The sequence below is a fragment of the Myotis nattereri genome (genome assembly GCF_964212035.1).
Source record: "Myotis nattereri genome assembly, chromosome: 1".
Lineage (NCBI taxonomy): Eukaryota > Metazoa > Chordata > Mammalia > Chiroptera > Vespertilionidae > Myotis > Myotis nattereri.
Genome location: NC_138075.1, coordinates 126582751 through 126596773, shown reverse-complemented (window position 1 = coordinate 126596773; position 14023 = coordinate 126582751). Strand labels below are relative to the sequence as shown.

Here is a 14023-nt window from a genome sequence, read left to right as displayed (position 1 = left end):
CTCTTTGTCACTGTCTATAATTATACAGTGTCTTGCTGTGGGCCTCTTGTATGGGACTCTCTTTGTGTCGTGCACTTGTGTCTCCTTTTTCTTCACCCAGTCAGGAAAGTTTTTAGTCATTATTTCTTCAAATCATTGCTCTCTCTCTCTCTCTCTCTCTCTCTCTCTCTCTCTCTCTCTCTCTCTCTCTCTCTTTCTCTCCCCTTTCTGGTACCCTATAATGTGGATGTTACTATGATTTTTGTTGTCCCAGAAGTCCCTTAAACTAGCCGTATTTAAAAAAAAAAAACCATTTATGCTCTAATTGGGTGTTTCCTGATACCTTGTCTTCTAAATCAAAGATTCTATTTTCACCCAGCTGGCATAGCTCAGTGGTTCAGTGTTGACCTATAAACCAGAGGTCACGCTTCGATCCCATGTTAGGACATATGCTCAGGTTGTGGGCTTGATCCCCAGTGTGGGGCATGCAATGATTCTTTCTCATGATGGATGTTTTTATCTCTCTTTCTCCCTATACCTACCTCTCTGAAATCAATAAAATGTGTTTTTCTAAAAAAGATTCTATTCTCTGCATCATCTAATCTGCTATTGATTCCTTTTCGTGTATTTTTCATTTCAGATATCATATTCTTTATTTCTGAGTGGTTATCTTACGTGGTTTCTTTGTCCTTTTTTATACTTGCTATCTCTTTGTTGATGTTCTCACTATGTTCCTTGAGGATCTTTGTAACCATATTCTTGAGCTCTGTATCTTGCCTTCATTTCATTTAGATTTTTTTTTCTGGGGATTTCTCCCGTTCTTTCATTTGGGGCATCTTTGTCTCTCCATTTTGGCTGCCACGTGGTACTTGTTTCTGTGTATTGGGTAGATCTGCTTTGCCTCCCAGTCTTAGTATAATGGCCTTATGAACTAGGTGTCTAGTGAGGCACATTGGTACAATCTTTCTGATCACATGATGTAGGTGCTCCAAGAATGTCACTTGTGTGTTATTGTTTTATGTGAGCCCTCCTTTGGTAGAATTTTCATTGCTGTTGGCCTGTTCATGGGTGGGGTTGATCCTCATGCCGGCTGACTACACAGCATACAAGCTTTTGTTCAAAGATTGACCCCATGTGAAGTAATTCATGCCAGCTCGGTGTGGTGCCTTCCCAGATTTCTGTTTGGGTTTTCTGCTTGTTCTAATTGGGTCATGCTCTGAAGCCCCCCACTGAGTGTGTTGGTTCTGGGGCCTCTTGAGAGGGACTCTGTTGCAACTCAATGTCAGTCTCTGCCTGTGATTTCCCCTGGGCTACCTGTGTGGAGCTACAAAGCGATCCAGCTTGTGACTGCCTCTGCTGGGCCTGGGTGCGCCTGGGAGGGGCCAAGCTGCACAGCAATGCCTCCTTCTACCAGCACCACGCCCATGGGGCAGCTGAGCAAAAAGCCAAAGTCACTCCAAGATCCACCTCCACCTACCAGCTTTCTGTTGGGGTTAGTCTCTGAAAGAGCTCCTGTTGGTATGTGAGTTGCATGAGGTAAGTGAGTCATCAGGTAGGTGCCAGTGGTGTTTACCTGATTGATACAGATTCAAACTCGGCTTCATTTCGGGGTGTGAGGCCACTCAGCACAAGTCCCAGGGTACACAAATGCCAGTTATCACCCACCGGGGACCTGTGGACCTTTCTGGTAGGGTGGGGCCAGCAGAATTCATCAGGCCCCAAGTATCAAGATTTGGCTGTGTGAAGAGAGGGCTTGGCACTAGAAAGGTGACCTTAATTAGACCAGCAAGGGAATAAAATTTCCTAACCCAAAGTCACACAACTCAGTCTCTGACACCTCCTCAGTCTATCTCAACCTTCTTTTTTTTTTTAAATATATTTTATTGATTTTTTACAGAGAGGAAGGGAGAGAGATAGAGAGTTAGAAACATCGGTGAAAGAGAAACATCGATCAGCTGCCTGCTCCACATCTCCTACTGGGGATATGCCCGCAACCCAGGTACATGCCCTTGACCGGAATCGAACCTGGGACCTTTCAGTCCGCAGGCCGACGCTCTATCCACTGAGCCAAACCGGTTTCGGCTATCTCAACCTTCTTAAGAGATCTTCATGAAAGTGTACACCATGGGCCCAGGCAGCTGGCTCCTTTGTACTGTGTAGCTCCACAGGGTTTGGGACAAGGATTCAGGATGATGGGCTAGTACATCCCCCAGGCTGATGCCATAAGGAAGGGAGGACTTGACCCAAGGGTGATGGCATCTGTGGGCATTGTGGGAGAGCGACACAGCACAGGGAGGGCACCCAGAGGCCATAAAGCTCTCTCCCAGAGCCACATAAAGCAGTCTCTCCTCACGTGACTCCCAGTCTGCTCTGAACCACCCTTTCTTCATAGGCCCAGGGTGAGTGGTGGGAATGATACTCATGTGCTGACCCTTTAAAAGGACTCCTGGGATTCTAGGAGACTCCCACCTCTTCCTGAAGGACAATCGGATGTCATGTATGCTACTCTTCTCAGCTCTGGTTCTCAGGGCTTGGACCCCAGAGTGGGGTTGAGACCACATGCTCCTCAGGGGACCATTGCACTGAGACATGCCTCTGCATTCTCAACCACCACAAGTGGATGTGGGGGCCTACCTTTAGAATCTCTGTCCTTCCTGCCAGTGTAGCTCAGGCTTCTTCTGTAGATCCTTGGTTATAAGACGAATGTTCACCTAGTGTTCATGTTGGTAGTTATGTAATTTACTTGTCATTCCAATTTGGCCCAGGGAGGAGGTGACTTAACTTTTGCCACTTTTGCCTCCATCTTGGAGCACCCCTAAAAAATTCTGAAATGCACTGCAAGGACTCAATATTCAGGATATGGTGAGGTGAAATATTTTAAGTGAGGAAGGAAGCTTTGTAATGTTAAAACTCAGCTGGTAATTTATTTTTGATAGATTTAACATCTAATGAATTATTTAACTCCAACAGCGTCAAAATTAGGTTCATATTTTTATTTGTATTTAGGCCAAGGCAAGTTATTTTTTTACTTCTTAGCTTCAATCCTGTGATTTGGGAGTAGCTAATCATAGATTAAGAATCCTAACAGTTAAATTTTAATTATATTCTAACTTATCTTTGTCCATACTTGATTACTCAAGGATAAAGTTATTTCAAAAACATGTATCCTGACAGCAAAGACATCTGAAAATCAAAGCAAGCAAATTCACCTTCCACCTTTGCATCTAGAAAAAATGTCTCAGGAATCAGAATTGAATAGGGCATGTGACAAAGAAGATACATCGGTATATTCAGGACACCCTTCTGTGCAAAAGGAGGAGGAAATAGGCATCAAACAAGGCACATTAGAGCAGAGGAAGAACTTACAACTTTCCAAAGATGAGTCAAAGCAGAAGTCACCTGAATTTTCTGTAAAATTCAAAATGACGGAGTGCCCTGAGGAAGAGCCACTACGTGATAACTCTAAAGAAGGAGCAAGCTTAAGACAAAGGCCTTCTAATTTGACAGGTAAAATGCTTGATTGTGAGGGGAAAGATGCATTTGGAAAGTTTGTCTCTGCAGCATTACAAACATTTCCTGAAGGAGAAGAAACCTCTCTCAAAATTGTTCCTCCATCTCAAGCAGACCCTGGGTCCCCAGCAGACTCTCCCTCATCATCATCATCTGAGCTTCATTTAAGAGAAAAGGAATTACACTCTGAAAATGATCACAAATCTGACGTTGAACACGTTTTAAACAAAAATGAGATTTTTTATAATGATACAGAAAATAAAAAAGAAAGACACCCAGTAGTTACGTCTGAAGTGAGAGAAGACCAAGAGTTTGCTATGCAGATGACAAAAAATATGAACCCAAATACCACGGATTGGAAATTAGGCATCGGATCTACACCTCAGTCCCGTGATCCTAAAGGCCATTTTGATTTGTGGCTTGTCCGCTGTAATGAAACAAAACCTATGATTCAATTAAAAAGCCACGATATGTCTGCTGATACAAATACTTATAAGGAAATAAAGCCAGATCAAGACTTGTTCCAGAAGCCATTATGTGCAGATCATTGCCGTGCTAATTATTGTAAAAGCATGGACTCTAAATTAAAAGATGAGAGTTCCTCTGCACTGCACAATGACAGAACACCTGGAGTATATGTAAATGAAGAATTACAAAAGGTTAAAAATAAAGTAGACATCTTAAAAGCAGAACACCTGGCGTGGAAAAGAGAGAAAATTCAACTTCAAAAAGAGGTAGAACTTCATTTTCTGCTACTCTGTTTTTGCTCTTTATCAATTCTCTTATCCATTCTGAAAAAAGTTTGTGTGTAAAATTAGGTTGTCTAAATATATAATTGTAAATATAAATAGATTCAGTCAACTAAGTAATAGGATTTTAAGAAAACGTTCTCAGGTTTGTTCTTAGATCTTTCTGTCAGTCTTCCCTATGAATTGGGAAACTAATTTAGCTATGTATTATGTCATCTTCTGAACCAGTGAAAGTATAAAGGAAATTGTTTAAAAAATGTAATAAGCACTAGGGTTGTTTTATTTCTTAAGTTCATTGGCTTAAATATAATTTACATCCCGTATCCTGGCCAGTGTGGCTCAGTATTTGAGCATTGATCCATGAACCAAGAGGCTCCTGATTGAATTCAGGGTGAGGGCACATGCCTGTGTTGTGGCTGGATCTGCAGTAGAGGGTGTGCAGGAGACAGCCGATCTATGTTTCTATGTCATCGATGTTTCTCTCTCTCTCTCTCTCCCTCTCTCTCTAAAATTAATTTTTAAAATACCCATAAATAGCGTCCCAGAAACAATAAAAGTGAAGGAAACTATGACTGAGAGAAGGGATATAAACAAATATCCCCAACCAAACTCATCTATTTTTGTGCTATAGTGTGTGCAATCTTCTATGGCTTACTGAAAGAAAACCTTAGAATTTAGAATTCTAATATGATCACATCAAGATATTTTTATTTTATTTTACTTTTCAGTTACAGTTTACATTCAATATTATTTTGTATTAGTTTCATATGTATAGGATTGTGGTTAGATAATCATATACTGTATAACATAGTCACCCCAATATTTCAAGTACCCACCTGCATTGTATATCATCATTGGAATATTATTTAGATATTTTAATAACAAACATATGTACTTTCATATATATATTTTTATCATCACTCTCAAATGTGTTTGTTGAGTCAAACCTTCACATTATATTGTTTAATAAAGTATGATGGTGCCATAAAAAAAACAAAAACTTACCATTTGTGACAGCATGGATGGACCTAGAGGGCATTATGCTAAGTGAAATAAATCAAACAGAGAAAGATAAGTCCCAACTGATTGCACTTATATGTGGAATATAAAGAGCAAAAAGCAAAATAAATGAACTAAGAAATTTAAAAGATATTCGTAGATAACAGACAGATTTGACTGACGGATGCCAGAGGGAATGGGTTGGTAGGTTGAGTCAAAAGTAGGGTCAACAAGTACAAACTGGTAGTTATAGAAAAGTCACAGGGATGTCAAGTACAGCATAGAGAGTATAGTCAACCATCTATATATATAAAAGGCTAAGTGACTGACCATACATCCATCTGAAAGTTCCACTGACCCACCTGCTGGTACATATGACACACACTGGCAACTTAAAAATAAACATTGACTCGTGCATGGGTGATACATATAAAGCTCTCTCTGGCACCAATGAAACTTCAATTTCTAGACTCGATATAAAGAGTGAAGTTGCTAAAACCATTAAAAAGGCTCATTATTGATGAATGCACCATGGCATCCAGTCATGCTATAAACACCATAGATAGATTACTAAGAGAAATTATTAATTTGAATGTTGCATTTGGTGGAAAAGTTCTCCTTGGAGGGGATTTTCGACAATATCTCAGTGTTTTGCTGCATGCTATGCCATCGGCTATAGTACAAATGAGCTTAAAGTACTGTACTGTTTGGAGATGTTTCAGACAGTTGTCCCTTAAAACAAATATGAGATCAGAGGATTCTGCTTATAGTAAATTGTTAGTAAAACTTGGAGATGGCAAACTAGATAGCAGTTTTCATTTAGGAAAGGATATTATTGAAATACCCCGTGAAATGATCTATTATTGAAGCTAGCTTTGAAAATAGTATATCTATAGGTAATACTAAAAATATATCTAAATGTGTGATTCTTTGTCCTAAAAGTAAGCATGTTCATAAATTAAATGAAGAAATTTTGGATAGACTCAATGGAGATTTTCACACTTACTTGAGTGATGAATCTACTGATTCAATGGATGATGCCAGGAAGGCATATTTTCCCATTGCATTTCTTAATAGTACTACTCCTTTGGGAATGTCATGTCAAAAATTAAAATTGAAATTAGGTGCAATTATCATGCTATTGAGAAATCTTAATAGTAAATGGGGTCTTTATAATGGTACTAGATTTATTATCACAAGATTGCGACCTAACATAATTGAAGCTGAAGTATTAACAGATGCTGTGAAAGGAGAGGTTGCTCTGATTCTAAGAATTGATTGTCCCTGTCTGACACTGGCCTCCTATTTAAATTAATTTGAAGAGAGTTTCCCGTGATGCCAGCATTTGTGATGACTATTGATAAATCACAAGGACAAACTCTAGACAGAGTAGGAATATTCCTACCTGAACCCGTTTTCGGACATGGTCAGTTACATGTTGCTTTCTCTCGAGGTAAAAGAGCATGTGACATTAAAGTTGTAAATATTTTATCACAAGGGAAATTAGTCAAGAACTCTGAAAATGTTTTTACCTTTAATGTAGTATTCAGGGAGATATAGAATAAGTTTAATCAATTTATCAGTCATTGTTTTTATCAATGTTTTTATATCATGTCTTTGTTGTTATACCATGTTGTTATTGTTTATTTAGTAATCAATTCAAATGTTATTTTCATATGCATCTAATTTCCTTTCATCTCTGACACTTCTATTAGAGAGAAAGGGTGACCAGCAATATTAAAATATTTCTTTTAGTTAATTTCCTTTCCATGTGCACAAATCCATGCATCAGCCCACTAGTATTGTAAAAAGTGTGAATGGTGTCAGATGGATATTGAAATACCAGGGGGATCACTTTGTAAAGTATCTGATTGTCTAACCACTATGCGGCACAACGGAGAGTAATACAAATAATGTTGAATGTGAACTGCAATGTAAAGATTAAAAAATATATAAAAAGAGATAGAACACCTTCCAAAACTAAAATCATGGCAATTATCATTTTGATATATATATATATATATATATATATATATATATATATATGTCACATCAATTATTTGCAATAAAATCAATATTTTTCTCTATAGAAGATTAAGTTTTGAGGTTCATTGACTTTTAAAATGGAAAAAGCTTGAGATATGATGCTCTTTTATAAGAAAATGTGGATGAGCCCTGTCATTACACTAAGGCATTAAATTACTTTTCAAAAGTCATACTTAATTTACCTGATTAATTTGACAAAATTTTCTGTTTACTTATCTGATTGAGCACTATACAATTATATCTTTTCTTTTGGTGCCATAAAATGCTAGGAATTGCATCCTTACCAAGTTTGGACAGTTCATTTAATCTTGGTTTTATTTCCATTATTAATAACTATGGGGCTAAAGTAAGTAGATGACTACTTGTATATCCTCTAGCTATAAGATTTTATAGTGATCGTATTGCTCATTTTCCAGAATTGAACTTTAACCACCAATCCATTGGTTTCACTCTGCTCCAGTGCTGTGGTAAACTGTGGTTCATATATTTTATGAATACCACCACTTTTTTGATGCCCTCAAAGATCTTAAAGGAAAAAGAATTGTAAAAGACAGTGGGGAAAGGAATAGCTTAGTGCAGATCCAGGAAAGCTTCCTATTTGTTACTGACACATGATTTCACATCCTCTAAATCCAGTGGGTAATGCAAGATCCAGGTTTGAAAGACAGAAGAGGACACATTTTGCATCTTTGTCCTTTTATTTCTCTGTCTTTGCTAGATAAATGGGGTGGAGGTGGGTAAGGAGAATGTTAGGTATCAAAGTATGGGTGTGATATGAATAGGAGCACAAAATTAAGAAAGGCCTGTTAGAAATCTTGTAAAAGTCATCTTCTTTACTGAAACAAATGAAGTAGAATTAACAACAATTTCAATGACCTTTAATAATAAACCTCAACACACAAAATATTTTTATTGGTTCAAGTCATAGCAATTTCATAAAATTAATGAAAACACAGCCTTTTTAATGAATAACATAATCACAATATCCTTAATATTAAACTTTCATCAAAGGTTGAGGGAAAAAAGAAGCAGAAAAGCAGCAAAAGGGAAGTGTCAGGAAACATGGATGATGGTGCTGATAAGGACAGTGGCAGTATTGGACTGAGTCAGCAAAGCAACAATGAACACACTGATAACCAGCAGCCAAGTGATAAAATTAATGAAAACACAGTCATTTTCATGAATAAGGTAATAACAAAGCCAAATGATAAAAGCCAAATGATAAAATTAATGAAAACACAGTCTTTTTAATGAGTGAGATGATAACAATATCCCTAATATCAATCTTTCATCAAAGGTTGAAGAGAAAAAGGAACAGAAAAGCAGTAAAAAGGACGTGTCAGGAAACATGGATGAAGGTGCTGATGACAGTGGCAGTGGTGGATTGAGTCAGCAGAACAACAGTGAACAAACTGATAAGCAGCAGGTTTCTACTATGGAGAATGAAGAGTCTCACAGGTAAGCCTACAGCAGTACTTAACAGTAAGTGATTATTCTTTTCCAATAAAAACTTCCAACTTGAGCTAATATTACTGATTAACTAATTTTATAATTTCACTAGAGGGAGTGAACCTTGCTTGATAATTAGAAAAATGCAAATCAACAAACAATGAGATACCATTTTTAGAACTGATAATGATAACTATTTTATTAAAGAAAATAAAAACCAGAATTGGCACGTGGGAGGAAAAGGCATTCTTGTGCACTATTGGGAGGTGAAATCGGCGCATCTTCTTTTGAAGGGTAATTGAGTTTGTTTCAAAATTTCAAGTATGTCATTCTTTTATCCCAATAGCTTCACTTCCAGAACTAAATCCTACAGGAAAACATGACTTGTATGAACACACATGTATACATTCTAAGGACATTAATTATATAGTATTATGTATATCAAGCATACAGTTGGTCATTATATGTATTATTTATATATATAAAAGCCTAAGCAACCGAATGACTGAATGGCCAGATGACTGATCGACAGGAGCTCTTCCTGGTGGTCAGTGGGCTCCCACAGCGGGAGCACTGTTCAGCTGTCTGACCTGTCCCAGCAGCCACCAGCTGATGGACCTGCACTGTTGGCACAATCCTGACAGTGACACTGGCCTCCTGGAAGTCGGCCTCGAGCACCACGGCCACTTCCCCTCCATGCAAGCTTGGCAAGGAAAAAAGATATACTAGTGAAAGCAGCTGTCAGGTGGCTCCCAACAACTGGTGCGAATGTCAGCAGGATGGATACGAATCCCAGGCCAGCAAGGGCACCTCACTGTCCACCCAGAGGGCTGATCACTGATGGCATCCCAGCCCCCCTCCCCCCTCCCGCAATCCCCTTGGAAGGGACAGCAGGTGCAGGGCTCATGGCTGGCCACCACCGCTGCAGCTGTGCGAGCCTCTCCTGATTGGGACTGACTGGGCAGGTGCAGCTGGGCCTGGATGAGCAGGAGCAGCAGGCAGGAGGGCAGGCAGCATTGGACTGCCAGTTTCGGCCCAATCCCAAGGCCATGCCAAGGGACCCCACCGGTGCACGATTCTGTGCACTGGGCCTCTAGTATATATATAAAATGTGACATAGATATTAAAGATATATCATATACACATATGCATTAAGGATATTTATATAAATGTTACAAATATACATATGTATGTTAAAGATATTTATTACAACATTGCATACCAAAACGCTGGAGATAGTGTAAATAGCTATTTATAAGGAAATATTTTATTATACCCATAAAATAATGTAGTATGCAGCCACTGGAAAAAAATGAGGGTAGTTCTGGTCTCCAGTATACTGATTGTTAGACAATTGAAGTGCATTTAAAGCATTGGGTTTAATGTCACGTCTTAAATTTTGTGAGGATACTTTTAATGCCTGCTCAGTTATAATAGGAAATTATATGCTACACTGTCACTCTACTTTCTTTCCATATAAATTACTAGCTACTTATTTTTTTGTGCTTGTTCCTAATTCCTGAGTGTTCAAATATTGGACCCTCAAAGTAAACTGAAAGCCCAGGGATTTCACAAGGCAATTTGTCCCATATCTTATATACAAATTTCAGAATATTGAGTAAAAGCTATTAAGCACATCAAGGGATTAATCTGCTAGATCAGGAGTTGACAAACTTTTTTGGTAAAGGGCCAGACACTCAGTATTGTGGGCTTCATGAACCATCGAGTCTCTGAAATCTGTCATAGACACTAGATAAACCAAGGTGCTCCTAATGTCGTGAATCTTTTTGAAAGGTACCATGAGTGCATGCCTTTATCCTTCTTTTTTAAAGAGAATACCTTTCAGTATGTACCTCACCCAATTTTTCAACAGGGACTGCATATTACAAAATTTACAAAAATTCAGTTTATAAAGTAAGAATATTACATGCATGTTTCCCCCTTTATTTCTATTACACAATTTTAATATGATTGATTACAGTGTACTTTGTACATTTGAGTAGTATATTCTAGAGTTGGATGATTTTCATCTAGAAAGAAATCCTTCTGTCATCTTTGTAAGCATGAGAAACATGATAATAAGGTTAGTGAATATTATATATCTAGAAAAAAATCATGGCATCTTTTAGGTGTATAATTTTGTGAACAACTAGTCTGGCATGTTTTAAACCATATAGTGCCACAGGTGTGTAATTAAAAAACTTTCAAGTATTACAAAAATACTTCATAATCACTATGGAAGGATTGAAAGCTACAGCTAAACATGAAGCAGATGAGATCATCCAGGGCTGTGCCATTTAGCTACAAAGTCCTGCAAAGAATGATCTATACTCACTGATTCTAATTTCCCTTCCATGCACTCTTGAGCCCACTCTAGTAATTTTCAGTCCCACCTCGTCTCCAAAATTGTTTTCTGCAAGGTTAGTACCTTTTTTCCTCTAATAAATCTAGACATAATGTTTTAGACCAGGTTTTACATAACCTCTCAGCAATATTTGACCCAATGGAAAACTCTCTCTTTTTTCATATGTCTCTTAGAACTTTGAGTTTTCAGTGGGGAGGGGGAACATAATCACCTGGATTCCTCCTTGCCTTTCCTAGTCTGTCCTTAGTCTGGTTTCTCCTCATTTCCCTCCTTTTACACATTCAGGCGTCCCAGGATTCAGTCCTTGAGCTTTTTCTCATGACTTTTACTACCTTGTATATACTAATGATCTTCAAATTTATATCTCCAGACCAGATCTCTCTCCTTAATGCCAGACCTATATATCAAATTGCCTACTTGATATCTTTTTTTTAATAGCCATTGCGTGTTCCAGACATAAGATCTCCAAAATTGAACTATTGGTCTTCTTTCTCACACTTGCCCTTCATGTGGTCTTTCTTGTTTGAGTTAATGACAGCTCTTCCAATTGCTCTGCCAAAAACTTGGTGTCATCCTCAACTCCTATCTTTCTCTTTGTCTTAAACTTCACATCTAATCTGTCAACAGTTGTATGTTCATCATTACCTTCACATCTAATCTTTTCAGGTTATCATCAAAATACAGAGAGACCCCAATGTAAGGGACTAATTCAGGCAAAGGGGTATCCCAAAGCCAAAAGTCTGTTATATATAATAAAGTAGGTTTTCTGAATGTGTATGTGAAAAACTGACAAATTAATTTACCTGCTTTTACTTACATAGACACATTCATTTAAAATTAAGTGTTTATGAAAAGTTTAGTTTCACAGAAAATTTTTCTATAGATATTATTGCTTATGTCCTTACCATAGTTTTGAGACTGTGATAAGTATGCAATCTAAATTAAAATAAACATTTTTCCAAAAATACACTTTAGTTATATTTAACTAAACAATAAACAATATTCTTAAAAACAAAACAAAATTTAAATTTTATAAGAACAGAAGAAAGTTTTCCTATATAATCATCTTTGGATGATGATATATCCAGCCACTCCCATTGTGGTGTGACATAAATGTTCGATGTTGAGGCTCTTGCTTTAGGGAATCCTGCCTTGAAAAACCTGTCAAGTTTAGTTTGAACATTTGAAGTCTGCTGTTTTTTATAATTAACTCCCTAATATTTCAAAAATGGGTGTAATAGAGCTGCATTTCATTATCTGATGAATTGCCAATAAGTGTTATTAGATCGTGGAGATGAGATCCAAGCACTGATAACTTTATGTTTGGGGCATGTTGTTTCTTCTTCCTCCTCATCTTCACTCCCACCCTCATCTTCCCAGGTCATCACCTCATCTGCTATTTCACTTTCAGCCAGTGTGGTACCCAGGGTCACCTTCATCTTCTTCTAACCACTGTAATCATCTTCCTCAGCTACTTGTCCACCAATATTCTGTGTTGTCCTACAGTGATCGGTAACCTCTACACCTTCTAAATGCAAGTCTCTCTTCATTGTCAAGCCAATTCTTCCAACCAGTTTCCAATGTTTGCACTTTCACTTCTTTTCATGCTGCATCAACTTTTAAAAATTGCTGATTTTAAATGGTAACTCTTTAAAACGGTAAGTTTTGTAAGATACGCTGTCCTGTTGTATGTTCATCATTACCTTCTGCCTGCAATACAACCACTACTTCCTCTAAAAATTTTTTGCGGTATATTCATTTAGTCCCCAGAATTATCCCCCAGGTCCATGGGCTGGATACGTGATGTATTTTTTTGGCAAAAACATACATCTAAATTTGCCATCCTCTGAGCATAAAGTGTTTTTGGCTGGATGAGCAAGAGCATTGTCTAAATGCAATAAACATTTTGCATCCTCTGGTGGTATTCCAAGCTCTTCGCCTTGAAACTTCCTGACTGCAGGTAAAAATGCTTTCAAAATCCACTCTTGCAAAATGTCTGAGTTGAGCCATGCCTTTTCAGAGTTGCCATACAAAGCAGGCAGATGACTCATTCTGTTTTTTAAAACTCCAGGTTTATGAGTTCTGCCAGTGATTGCAGGTGTCAGTTTACTAGGATGTGACCCATCTGTGTGGGCACACAGCAGTGCCAAGATCCTGTCCTTGCTGGCTTTTCTTCCCGTGTCGGTTTCCGCTATTTGCAGACTGGTGTGCTTTCAGGCACAGAAGCCGGAACAAACCACTTTTGTCAACATTGTAAACCCGAGGCTGTAATGGCATTGCGTTATTTATACGTTCTATTAATTTTTGCCTAAATGGTTCAGACTCTTCTGTTGGAGCACTTAAATTTTCACCGTAAATTCATTTTCTCATAATTTCGTGCCTTTTGTGAGAGCACCCAAGCCACCCATCACTTGCTTTGAATGGTGTGTTCATATGATTTGCAAACTAAACTGCTGCAGATTTCAGTTCAGCTGCCTGCACCGGGCCCACAGGAACGCTGTTGTGTGCACACTTCAACAATGCTTCCTCAACTGAAGTGTCACCAGCCCATTCATTTGCTTTCTGGTGCCAATTTCATCAGTTTCCCATGTTTTCTGTGATTGGTGTTTACCCTGTACCACATATTAACATATTTTTTTTATTGTGTCTTTGTTTTGTTGTTAACCCTCACTCAAGGATATTTTTTCCACTGATTTTTTAGAGAGAGTGGAAGTGAGGGAGGGAGAGACAGAAACCTCCATGTGAGAGAAGCACCTCTAGTGGACCAGGGCTGGGGATGGAACCTGCAACCCAGGTGTGTGCCCTTGATCAGGAATTGAATCTGTGGTCCTTTTGGTGCGCAGGCCGGCGCGCTCACCACTTAGCCACAATGGCCAGGGCCGTCTTTGTTTCTTTTTAATGGCCGATACAGTTTGCTTTTTCTAAT

General features: G+C 38.3%; 1 protein-coding gene across 1 annotated transcript in view; it reads left to right on the top strand.

The window, feature by feature from the left end:
- Positions 1 to 8345: 8345 nt before the first annotated feature.
- The window catches only part of LOC308529227 (ankyrin repeat domain-containing protein 26-like), a gene marked incomplete at its 5' end in the record, with an annotated part of 29730 nt that continues 24052 nt past the window's right edge, over positions 8346 to 14023 (top strand). Inside the window, 2 exons of the mRNA XM_081105226.1 lie at positions 8346 to 8471; positions 8581 to 8741. Of these exons, the coding sequence (XP_080961352.1) occupies positions 8346 to 8471; positions 8581 to 8741 (287 nt within the window). The remainder of the gene's footprint in view (positions 8472 to 8580; positions 8742 to 14023) is intronic.